The sequence below is a fragment of the Onychomys torridus genome, chromosome 12 (assembly GCF_903995425.1).
Source record: "Onychomys torridus chromosome 12, mOncTor1.1, whole genome shotgun sequence".
NCBI lineage: Eukaryota > Metazoa > Chordata > Mammalia > Rodentia > Cricetidae > Onychomys > Onychomys torridus.
This window is the reverse complement of record NC_050454.1, coordinates 15248767-15262115: the sequence shown is the minus strand read 5'-3', so window position 1 is coordinate 15262115 and position 13349 is coordinate 15248767. Positions and strand designations below refer to the sequence as shown.

The 13349-nt window shown below is 46.5% G+C and overlaps 1 protein-coding gene across 1 annotated transcript in view; it reads right to left on the bottom strand.

The window, feature by feature from the left end:
• Window positions 1-13349, bottom strand: part of Mylk (myosin light chain kinase) — a 250871-nt gene that overhangs the window by 175826 nt on the left and 61696 nt on the right. The window contains exon 2 of the mRNA XM_036203911.1: window positions 6341-6508. Coding sequence (XP_036059804.1) covers window positions 6341-6505 — 165 coding nt within the window. The 5' untranslated portion in view covers window positions 6506-6508. The remainder of the gene's footprint in view (window positions 1-6340; window positions 6509-13349) is intronic.

Below are 13349 nucleotides of genomic sequence, written 5' to 3'. Positions count from 1 at the left end.
CGCTCTAATTTTCTCCACAAAAATGTTAGAAAACCATCTTTCCTTTAATCCCCAGATCCTTGGCCTCAAATAGGAAGCTCTGTCTTCTGCAGAGTCTTCATCCTAGGTCTGCTCCATTAGGAACAGTGGGGGGTCCTTCAGGGAAACCTTGAGGGAACCTGGAAACCATGGATGCCCTTCTCTTCGGTTCTCAATGCAGCTCTGAACTCATCCTCATTTGGACCTCCCTAAGTTTATTTCCTCAGCATAGGTAGAAGGCAAAGAATCACTAAGTTTGTTCAATCTACCATGTCAACCTAATGTGGCCACCAACTGCTGGCAGCTAGTTTTCAGCAATATCTACTCTATCACCCCACTCTATTGCTTCATGGACTGTGGCATGTAGGCAATGTCTGCTGGGCACCTGGAGCAGATATCTGTGGGACTCTAGGGAATAAACTCATACTGGCTGAGCTAAGGCTAGCATTCCTCCTACAGTCAAAGGATTAGAGACAAGCATTTCTCTCCTCCAGAGGTGACATTACCCTTTGGACACATCTTATGCCTTAAGTAAATTCTCAAGAATTCCATGTTTCATTTCTATTGTGAACAGAACATTTATTTTTAAAAAAGTATTTTAAAATACTTATTTGATTTATGCATATGTTTATGTGCCTGAGTGTGTGTATATGCATCGTGTGTGTGCAGCAGGGGCCAGAAGAAGGATTTGGATCCCCTGGAACTGGAGTTACAGGTGGTTTAAGAGCTGCCATGTGGACACTGGAAACCAAATTCTAGTCCTCTGCAAAGTAGCAAATGTTCTTAACCGCCGAGCCATCTCTCCAGCCCAGAACAGCTATTTTTAACATGTCTTTTAGCTGTGAATCAACAATACCTAATAGCTGAATCAACAAGAATGCTCTAGGTCAGGCATGTCCAAAGGACTGTCGGCAGAAATACTCCATAACCTGTGCTGTTTGACACAGTAGCTATTGGCTTCAAAAGACCACCGAGCACTTAAAGTATGCATATGGCCTAGTAAGTCTATGTCCCTAGGATGACCAAGGAAATGAATTATCAATTTTATTTCATTTCCATTAGCATTAACCTAAGTTAAACAGCCACCCGTGGCTAGGGGTTATCCTATTCAATAGCGCAGATCCAGACCTTGAAGAACTCACTTAAATGGCTGGAGCACAACTAAGTTGATGCTGGAGTGTTAGGGAAATTCAGGGGGAGCGATGGAGAGTGGGAAAGCTGGTGAATGCATCACAAGGTGCATCCATCTACTGAGGTGCGAAATGCATGGGAAACAGGACTAAGGGAGAACAGCGGGTGGCAGACCAGCATCTACACACTGTATGAACAAAAGGATGTTCAGACGGATGTTGCATTTGCATGGGCCATTTCTGAGTGTCTGTCTAGACTGTTGATGGGCACTTGCCTCTGAAAAATAGACCTTTCACATTGCCTCTGAAGTTTTATTTTATGGTATGTATTCATTCTATTTGTGGGGGCCTCAGGGGCGTGTACCACAGGTCCTCTCCTCCCATCATGTATATCCTGGGGATTGAACTCATAGCTTAACATTGAAATCATTTTCTTCATTTTAACACAGGCACAGAGACGATTACTGGATCACACATTTTAAAGACCAAAGTGGTCAAGTCTTTCCTACAGTTATTCATGTCTGATCTTGTGTGATTATCAGGAACAGTCCACATCCTACAGCCATGGCTCTTCTGTACTCTTAAAAAAAAAACAGCTAAAAGTAATACTTAAGGAAATCGGTCTAAAGGAAACAGAACCTAAGGCAATAAAGTGGGGAGGAAAAGGGAGTGCATCTTGGTCCAGGCACAATCTGGGGATGAGTAAGAGCCCTAGGATGGGGAGGGTAAGAGGGATGCTGCAGTTGTGCTTAGAATGAGCTCAGAGCCACTGGGACTGGAAATGGCTGGAAGATCAGGCACAACTCTGGTGTCCTCAGTGAGGCAAAAATGTTCTGAGGCCCAAAGACCGACAAGAAACAGCCACTGCATTCAAGAAACTGGATTAGTCCTGTGGAAGGAGAGCCTGTCTCAAATGGTGTATGAAACGCAGGTCTAGGGGCAAACGCTCTGGCCTAGTACTTTCCAGAGTCTCCCAGGTGGGATGAAAAGACCAGGATTGCATGTGTGATCCCATCAGCCATGACGACCCTATTTCCCTTCCTCCCACATCCTCCCTGCCACAGCAGTAACTCTGTTGATAGACTTCCTGCAACTATCTGGTTGCACACGGTCACGGCTGCTGTTTATGTATGCACACGTTTCTACACCACAACACTTAAGACTCCTGGGGACCAGTGCAGGCCAGGCATGGCATTTAAATTCCTCATGTCTTCGAATACAGTGACAACTTCTCAGTTGGATGGAAATTGGGAAGAAGGCCTCAGGGAATTGATGCTACCATTGGTTCAAGCACAAATGGAAGCCATTATTTCCCCTTTCAAGGTAGGTTTTTCTCCTGCTCCCTCTCCGTTCTCCAAAGCTGAAGCAACATCTGCCTTGAGAAGGCCAAAGCAGCACTCTACAGGAGGCCCAGTGCTGTGGATGATTGATTGATAAATAAAACACTGATTGGCCAGTAGTCAGGCAGGAAGTATAGGTGGGACTCCCAGAGAGGAGAATTGAGAGAACAGGAAGGCAGAAAGGGAGACTCTGCCAGCCGCTGCCATGACAAGCAGCATGTAAAGATACTGGTAAGCTACAAGCCATGTGGCAACTTATAGATTAATAGAAATGGGTTAATTTAAGATAGAAGAACTAGATAGCAAGAAGCCTGCCACAGCCATACAGTTTGTAAGCAATATAAGTCTCAGGTGTTTACTTGGTTGGGTCTGAGCAGCTGCAGGACTGGTGAGTGAGAGAGATTTGTCCTGACCAGGTCAGGACCAGAAAAACTCTAGCTACAAATGGTACCCAATGGCTCAAGTTTCCACCTAGAACCTGAGAAAGACGATTCTAAAATGGAGCTAAAACAGCTTCCTAGTTGTCTCTCTCAAGTTAGCAGCAGCCTGCATGCTTGAACTACTACTATATGGCAGGTTTGTGACATGCATCCTTGACCTGCAGTATGGTGGGAATGAGGTGTCTGCAAGCAGCACATTATGCTGCTATGTGGTGGATTTAGCCTTTGATAGTACAAAAAAAAAAAAGTTTCTGGGCTACACGCTGCTTTTATAGAACTGCTTCTAATAGGGAGCCCAACAGGAACTGCCAAGCAGAACTGAATGATGAGGCATGACCTCAAAAAGGTACCCTGGAAAGAGCTCCTTTGAGAGCCCAATCCCCAAAACTGTGGTCCTGTAGTGGCTGTGAGGCAGATACAGGTACAGATGCCACTGAGCAGGCTGTGTACCCAGAGAGGAGGGCACTGCAGGCAGGGTGCAGAGATCTAGAGGCAGCCTTGGGGGGGGGGCAGCTGGCACCTCAGGTCAAGCATGTGGGAGCCTACATTCAGAGCTCAGTTTCTCCTAACAGCAACTCCTGCTCAAAGCCATGACATACCGCCTGATTTTTTTACTTCTGTGAGGGCACAAGGACATGATGTCCCTGGCTCAGCTTCAGCTTCGGTATCAACACAACCAGCTGCCTCATCCTGCGGTCATTAGAGGTGGCCCTTCACTGATGTGAATGTCTTCGTGTGGCCACAGAGCACACGTGTTGATAGAGAGCTTTCTGCCATAGCTTCTTTCGCTGCAAGTAAGCCAGAGACTATCTGAATATCCCTCTCCAACAGCTATACATGCTATACCAGCACGCTGCCAAAGTCAGATGGCAAGCGGCAGGGCAGACCCATGGGCTGATTCAAAAGGAACACACAGACCACAGGGAATATGCAGAGTCATGTACTGGGTCAACAGAAGTCAAATGAAATACTCCAAAGACAACGCTGTTTTAAGAATTCTGCAGTCAGGCCGGGCGGTGGTGGTGCATGCCTTTAATCCCAGCACTGGGGAGGCAGAGGCAGGTGGATCTCTGTGAGTTTGAGACCAGCCTGATCTATAGAGTGAGTTCCAGGACAGGCACCAAAACTACACAGAGAAACCCTGTCTCGGAAAAAAAAAAAGGATTCTGCAGTCAACACTGCTACAATTTGGATTTACATTGTCCCCAAGAAGCCCATGTGTCGAAAGTTTGTCCTCAGGGTGGCCCTATTGGGAGGTGGTAGACCCTTTAGCATGTGGAGCCCTAGTAAAAGGAAATTAGGTGTGCCTTTGAAGGGGCTGTTGGGACCCTGACTCCTCTGTTTCTTTGCTTCTGGGTCACAGAGAGTAGCTTTCTCTACTACAGACCCTACTATGATGTGCTGCTCCTCCACAGGCCCAAAAGCAAGGGACCAACTATGGCCGAAAGCTCAGAAACCATGAGTCAAAAGAAACCACCTTTTAAAGGTTGGTTTAACTCAGTAATTTTTGTTACAGTAACAGAAAGCCAACTAACACAACTTGGTAAATGTACCAAATGATACTGAATTGCTCAAAGTGATTAAATTTGTATTAAATGTGAATTTCAGCTCAGCCAGAGAAGTACTACATTACAACACTTTTTGATACCATGAAGCACTTTTAACCTCTTAGTGGCTGTTCTGGGCTAGAAACAGCCAGCATTTGTTTGTTGTTGTTGTTGTTTTCCCTCAAATACAGAAACTCTGGCTTCACAGAAGGTACAAGAGAGTAGGCTGCTAACTGCTAGGTCCCAAGCTCTCAACTCAAAGCTAGGGCCCCTTCGTGGCAGTGGCAGGGACAGATGCTGGGCCTTCGCTGTGCTGTGAGGAAGCGGAGCCAGGGAAGGAGCTGCCTCTCAGAAGCAGTGTGGTAGGAGGACGGGGGGTTCTGCTGACTAAGGCATGTCTTAAATGGCTCTTAAATTTTACAATGTGTACAGTTCAGCATTTTATAAGAACATCCACAAAGTCACACAGCCACCATCCCGATCTAATTTCAGAACGTTTTCACCGTCTCAGGAAGAAACTGTAACAACTGCAGCCATGCCCATCCCTCTCTCCTCCACCTGCTGGGACCGTTTATTCCTTCTGTCCTCTCAGACATGCCATCCTGGACATGCGATACAAATGGAATCGTGTGGTTTCGTCCTTTCCTGCCTGGCTTCTTTCGCTTACTAAAATGTTTTCAAGGGTTGCCAATGCTGTGGCATGAACCAGCACTTCCTTCCTTTCTGTGGTCACCAGAGCCATTTCTGAATGCTCAAGGTTCCTCCCTGGGGTGGAGATGGGAGGAGGTAGACTAAATTCAGGCCAACAGAAGAGAGCCTCATGCAGGTGGAGCCCACAAACATTGCCCCTGTGGTCTGCTTTAGATAAAATATATAAAATACAGGTATTAGGTTGGACCCATTAGCACAGGTCCTAACTAGACAGATCAGCACCTGACATACAATTTAGGGCAGCTCAGGCCTTTTTCCAACTCAGAAGTCTCAGCACACTCTCCAAACGACTATGAGGCCAAACCTGCTACCTATACTAAGATAAGGCCAATGGCATCCGAGACACATGTGCTGGACCTCTTTCTTCCATAGCTTCCAGGAGATCATGCTTACGGTCACAGGGGACTTAGGAATTCCTCATACTTCACTGAATGCTCACAACAAAGCCTTTCAGCTTCCAGGGCTGGGACCCCTGTGTTTGGTCTCCAAATGAACATTACCCATAACCTCCCTCATGTCCACGTCACCTTGGAGTAAAGCTGATTTCAGGCCTAACAGCTTTCTAAAAGGCTTTCCCACTGGGTCTGGCACCAGCTATTCTTGCAGATCTGCTTCTCTGCTCTCATCTTTATCTATTTAACAGGAAGCAGGCAAGGAACTGTCATTCATACTTTCAAAAGAAGAAATGGAGGCTCCTGGAGGGCAAGAGATCAAGATTCATTGGCGAAAGGTGACAAAATGAAATCAGGATATTCTGACATCCCACTACTCTGGGTGGAACGGGGGGCAGCTGATAAAACACTCCTTCCAGAGGAACAGTAGGAGAGAAATCAGTCCATTTTTAGGAGTTCAGATTTTGGAGCGCAGATTTAAACCCAAGGTGCATTCCTCCTGACACCAGACCATGTATCCAGAATATACCCAGCAGCAAAACTACCTCAGGACGGTCAATTTGCATGGCCCCCTCCATTGCTGAGTTCACCAACATAGACCAGAGCTCACCATAAACCAAGAAATAGAGCAAGATGGTACACATTCAATTTACATGACAGTCCAAAGGAAGACTAGGCCTTCCGTCATGTCAGGCTTGCTGAGAAGTTTGATGAACACCCCCTTCTCCCATCCCCCGTCTCCCAGTCAACCACACTTCTTACCCTCCCTTCGAACTTGGCGGTGGCTCCTTCTTTGATGCAGAGGTTCCGAGGGGGCAGAATGAAAGCAGGGGCCTCCGTGAGGGGCATGGAGCTGACCCGCGAGGGATCCACACTGTGGGAGGTTTTGGACATGTGTGATGAGGCAACCAGTTTCATGTCCCCCATGGTCTACAAAAGGAAGAGGAGCGAGTCAGGTCTTAGCAGTATGTTGTCTCCCTTGTAGATACCACTTGCCCAGCCCTGTGGTTTGAGCTATAAGGAGCAGGGGCCTAGGAGAGTCAGCATCCACTGGGAGTGCCTCTCTGTGGCTCCTCCACATAAGATACCAGGCAAGATACAGTCCTAGACCCCAGCTCCCAGGCCATGTCTGCTATCTTATGAGCTTCCATCTACCTTCTGAGACAGCATGGCTTGGACGAAACCAGGGAAAGTGGACGGCTCATAGGTTTCTCGATAGGTCTCTGAGGGTCTGTGTTCAACCAACATCTACAGGAAGCACCAAGGTGGAAAGTCACAGCTGCTTCTGCCTGAACTATAAGAGCTCATGGGTTAGGAAAAAAAAAATGGCATCAAGACTCCAAGAAAGGCAGGAGATTGGGGTTAAAGTGACAAGGGCCCTAGGTGAGAAGGTGAGAGCTGGGGACTGAATGAAGGGGACAGTCAAGCCTGGGACTATATTATAGAAAGGCTCAAGTATCGCTGGAAGGTGGTGGCCCACGCCTTTAATCCCAGCACTCAGGAGGCAGAGGCAGGCAGATATCTGTGAGTTCGAGGCCAGCCTGGTCTACAGAGCGAGATCCAGGACAGGCACTAAGGCTACACAGAGAAACCCCGTCTAGAAAAACCTCAAAACAAACAAACAAACAATTAAATAAATAAATAATCAATCAATCTGATTTAAAGGCTAGAGAGATGGGCCAGTGGGTAAAAAGCACTTGCTACACAAACATGAGGAGCTGAATTAGGATCCACAAAAAGCTGCACATGGCCAATGTAACCCCACTGTTGTTGGGGGTGGAGACAGGAGAATTACTGGAATTGACCACCATCTGGTTCCAGTTCAGTGAGAGATACCACCTCAAAGGAACAGCAGAGTAACAGAAAATGACATCTGATGTGCTCCCATGACTTCTGTACATGCACACACAGGTGCACACACATACCATGTGTACACAGCCCATCTATCTTTATCCCTCTCTTACTCATTCTCTCTGTTACACTGAGAGAAAGAAATCTGACTTAACTTAAAATACAGGTGTCTGATTAGCCTCTACCAGTGGCCACTCGCCAGTTTCTACACCGCAAACATTTAGCGAGCATATCTGTCCTCTGCCTGACAGACCTGGCTTCCTTTCACTGATAAGGCATTAGCTTTGTAAACAAAATTCCTTTCCGAATGATACAACACTCTGGCTGGCTGCAGGAGGTCACAAGAAAAGCAAAGTACCTGAGTCACATTTCCTGTGTTTTGGGAACATACTCTGTTAAGGAACGGTTCATTTGCCTCTTACAGCACTAGGCAACAGCTAATCTCACCATCCCATTTCAAGGGTTAGAAACCCGTCCAAAGGATTAGAAATGTATCCAAAGTCAACGCAAGAGGGGGCAGAACTGGCCTTTGAACCCAGTGTGTGTGCCCTGGGCACCGTGCCTCCTGCAGCAGTCAGAGCTGAAGTCATGCTAAAAAGCTGAAAGCTGCTCAGCTGACATGCACTTAAAAATCCCCTGTAAGGTCGGCGTGGTGGCGCGCACCTTTAATCCCAGCACTCGGGAGGCAGAGGCAGGAGGAGCTCTGTGAGTTCAAGGCCAGCCTGGTCTACCAAGCGAGTTCCAGGGGAGCCAAGGGTACACACAGAGAAACCCTGTCTCGAAAAACAAACAAAAAACTTTCCCTGTAAGATTAGTGTATGAGCTGGCTGTTTGGAACCTTGGGCTTACGCAGGAACACTTTGCTCAGCCTGGAAGGAGGGGACTGGACATGCCTGTACTGAATCCACCAGGTTGAGCTGAATCCCCAGGGGAGTCTTGGCCTTGATGGGAATGGAGGGGAGGGGCTGGGGGGAAAGATGCGGGCGGGGGCGGGAGGGGGGAGGACAGGGGAACCCATGGCTGATGTGTAAAATTAAAACACAAATATAATTAAAAAAGAAAAAAGATTAAAGTTTTGTTTTGTTTTTGTTTTTTTGTTTTGTCTTTTTTGTACATTTATACAAAGGATGAATGATAATATAGGAGAAAATGTTTGCAATGAAAACATAGGACCAGAATATTTTCACAGCGTAAGAAATCCTTCCAAGACATGGGTGAGTGGAGAATGTATGCAGCAGCTGAACATCGCCTGGCCCCAGGAAAACCCAGTAGTGCAAGTCAGTCATAACCTGTGTTTTGTAAACCAGGTGAGGTACATCAAAAAGAAAAAGGAACAAATGCTGCTGGCGAGGCCAGGACGCTCTCTGTGCACTCTCGCTGGGAAGCAACGCTGCAAAAGGGCTCTAAGAAAAGGTGTCCACCAGATTTTCTAGAAATCCTGCATGCAGAAATTTATTATCAGGAAAGAATCTGAGACAGCCCAAATGTGTATGTAAAAACACCGGAGACAGTAAAGCAAAAGATACACACACACACACACACACACACACACACATACATATAATTTTTATAAATCCAACAATGAGAATCAGCTATATACATGGCCACATCAGAAATAAAAAGACTATGAATTTAATGATATACAAATGTTAGATTTTTTAATTATTGAAAAATTTCAAGCATATTGAAAAAAATGACAAAAATCAGTGCCCCAAAGACCCTCCCAGTGAGCACTAACAGTTAGCACCCTCCACACTTATATCATTCTGCTTTGTGTGTGTGTGTGTGCGTGTGTGTGTGCGCGCGCGCAGAGTCACTTCAAAACTGTCAGGATAGGACTTTTTTGGTTGACACAGTGATAATTAAACATGTGCATACATACGATGTGTTCGTGATCAAATACAGTGACTACAGGTCCATCTCCTGGGACACCTGTCAGTTCCTTATTAATACATAAGTTGTCGAAGCCAGAGGCACCTCACTGTGCTGAAGAGCCGGGAGCTAACTGTATTCTGGTGCCTGCTGTGGTTTAGACTTGGATTATATACCAAGGGCTCATGTGTGAAGAAAGGCTTGCTCACTAGTCTGCAGTCCTGGGAGGTAGCAGAACCCTCAGTATTGAGTAGATAGGTGAGGACATTGTGGGTACGCTCTCAAAGGGAACAGTGGGACCCCAGCTACTCCTCTGTCCCTCTTTGCTTCCTGATAGTCCTACAGCCTCCTCCACTGTGCCATGACCCTCTGCTTTGCACAGACCCAAAGCAATGGAAGTAGCTGATTATGGATTGAAACCTACAAAACAGTTAGCCAAAATAAACCCAATGACAGGCTTTTTCTTTTTCTTTTCTTTTTTTTTTTTTTTTGGAGTGGATATATATGCTATATTTTCTTTATCCATTCATCCATTGTTGGCTATTTGAACTGATTCCATGCCTTGGCTATTGTAAACAATATTGTAATAATTATGACAGCTCAGGTATATTCTACCTGGTATAATTTTTAAAATTTTAAAATTTTTATCTATGTATGTGTTTATATGAGTACATGCTACATGCACGCAAGTGTCACAAGAGAGCAGTGGATGCCCTAGAGTTGGACTTAGAGGCACTTATGAACCAACTGACATGGGTGCTGGGAACCGAACTCGGGTCCTCTGGAAGTTCAGCAAGTGATCTTAATTGTTGAGCCATCTCTCCAAGCCCCCAATATGATTTTAATGGCAAGAATAAAGAGATGTTTATTCACTCAAAATATATTTACTGAGCATCTACTATCTGCCAAACTATAGTGGCTACTATACATAAAATAATGAACAGTCACATGTGTGGGAGGAGTGTTCAATCTGTATGATGCATGGGAGTGCAGTAGTAGCCGGGAGACAGAGTTTTTATACCCTGCACGGCTACCTAGGACCACGACCTGGAAAGAACACTGCCTCATCCACAGTTCATCCACTGCCACTGAGGTAAGGGACAGATACTCTGTGCAGCCAACCCTAGAACTAGGGTAGAGGTGATCCATGTAACAGGAAGCTCAGACTTGTTTAATTTCACCATAAACTCGGAGACACAGCTGCTTCCCAGCTATGGTTTGTTCATGAGACCTCCATTATTTTTTTTTATCTGAGCTTTCTTTCTGTGGGAATAATATGAACCCTGCAGGGTGGAAAGAGGTGGGAATAGAGTATATATAAACCAGAAGTATGGTGTAAAAGACATTCACTGAATAGAATCAGTCACAGCATCTTCCCCCAAAAGGAACCCTGTGTCCCACTTTGAACACTCAGACCCTGCCATCAAAGCCAGCAAGGGGTCTAGCAGGCCTAGCTATCCTCAGACAATTCTGCAGCAAGGAGGCCTGAGCCCACCGGCAGCTTCCAGATGTTGACTGCATCTTGTGGTCCCTCTCACCTGATCCTCTCAATCCTACAGCCAGTTCTCAGGATCCCCTTTCAGAAAGGAGGACAAGGAAGCCAAATAAACCAGCTACACTTGCTCAAGTCCCTGAGCTTACAGTGGAAACCAAACACCAGGAGTAGAGGGTCGTCATACTCTGCTGGCTTTCTAGAGGTTCAGACAAAGCTTGTCCTGCTGTCCTCAGTAACTGGAGGTACAACAGGCAGGGCCCTGAGAGTTGCCACAGGAAGAACAGGAGAGGTGACTCCCCATTGTGGCTTGGAATACCTCCCCATAGCCTACTTGTTCAAGGTTTGAACAAGTAGGTTCAAAGAAGTTTAATCTATTCACTAGATATTGAATCTAATACTAGAGGTTGGATCTAATCACTGGATACTGAATCTAATCACTAGAGGTTGGATCTAATCACTAGATGTTGGATCTAATTACTAGATGTTGGATCTAATCACTAGAGGTTGGATCTAATCACTAGATATTGAATCTAATCACCAGAGGTTGGATCTAATCACTAGATGTTGGATCTAATCACTAGATATTGAATCTAATCACTAGAAGTTGGATCTAATCACTAGATGTTGGATCTAATCACTGAGCAGTGACTGGTTCGCCATACATTCATGAGTTCATGCCAATGGGCTACTACAGGGTGGGGCCTGCTGGTAGGAAGTAGATCCCAGGAAAGGGGTCTGCCTTTGAGGGCATCTCCCTGTCCCTGCACTCTGCTTCCTGGCCACTGGGAGAGGAGCTGCTCTGTCCAGCACGCCCTTCCCCAAGACGTTCAGCCTCACCATAGTCTCAGAACCAAGGAAGCTAGCCAACCATAACGCCATCCGCCAAAATAAATCCCTCCTGCTTCTGAATCCAGTTCTCTGAAGCATTTGTCACAATGAAGAAAAGCTGGCTAGCATTCCCCTTTCTGCTCGAGACGACAAAAGACTCCCCAGCCTTTCAGGGCAGTGGGAAACTGAGAAAACAGGCCCCAGAGTTGTTCACTCTCCAAATCTTCATGACTCCACACCTGCTGAAGTCCCAGATAATCTCATCAACAGAAACACACCTGGGCCAGGGAGACAGCTCAGTGGATATAGGTACTTACTCTGCAAGTGTGAGATGAGATTAGTTTGAATCTCCAGAATTCATAAACACCAGACACAGAGCAGATATGGGAGAATGCTAGGAAGCTCAGGGCCCACCTAGCCTGGCCTACACAGCAGACAAACAATATCGACCTTGGCCCAAACAAGATGGAAAGTGAGGCCCTCCATCCACGGTTGTCCTCTTGTCTCCACACTCACTTTGGGGCACCCATGAGCCCACATCATGTATATGTGTATTCACACATACATTGAAATTTTAATTTTAAATTTAATTTAAAAGGGGACACACTTGGCCTAAAGAATAAAAGACAAGAAGGAATCTGGCTTCAGGTTGAAGACATAGACCAGTCGATACTGCCAAGAACCATCTAGCCCCTGTGAGGAAGTTCTGGAGAGGAGGATGACTCCTCTGTCACGGGGACAAAACCAGATCCAAGTCCCAAGCTGTGTAGTCACGCCAAACAGCTGCACTCACCCTCGGCCCATCGCCCCTGTGGCTGCAGCCAGATTCCAGCCATGTTGTCAACTGATGGCTACTGCATATTTGGAGGAAATTAATAATGAACTGAGCCAACCCCTTCTTGTTCCTCTCTAACCCTGCACTGAGCCTGGTGACCACATTCCAATGGAGAATACCAGAGAGACTGGATGACATCTGCAGCCATCTCTATCAGCAGGGCAATATTCGGCAGCCGCAACCAAACACCCCCAATCCGGGGATTCATTCCATACTCGGCCCAATGCAGACCAATAGACAAAGGAGACACAGAAAAGCACAAGGGAGGGGTCAAAAGAGCAGTGGCCCACTGAGGTCTGGACCGAAGCCAAGCTCCGTGCAAGGTTTCGACAAGCAGCACAATTTATTAATCACTCCAAGCAGTGCTGAGTGGCTTGGACTTTAATTTGATCAAAAGCGCTGTAAATCGTCTCTTGAACCTAGAAAGGAACTTGCCACTAGAGCCAAGACAGAGCGCTGCTCTGAGACACAGAGACTCAGAACAAAAAGTCCAGTTAGCCAGTAGAGTGAGTTTGGAAATGCCAACTGCCCCTCCACTGCTCCGAGTACACACACATGAGATCACAGTACTAGAAGGTCGAAGTCACAGGATACCTTGGAAATACTTAAACTTCCCCACTGGGAGGTGCTTCCAGGCAGGTATGACATCCTGCCTGTAAAACCCCTAATAGCTCCTATCAGAGGTGGCAAAACCACCCACCTACAAACACCCTGGGCACTGGTAGCTCCCTCTGCCCTCCTTAATCCTCTCTGCAATGCAGTCAAATCCTGACAAATACCCTAATCTCTCCTAATCCAGCACTGAGCTGCTCCTCAGCTGTGCCAGGCTGCCTCGCCATGACCCACCCAAGCAAAGCGGGGCAGGGCCACACATGGCTACCCCCAGACAC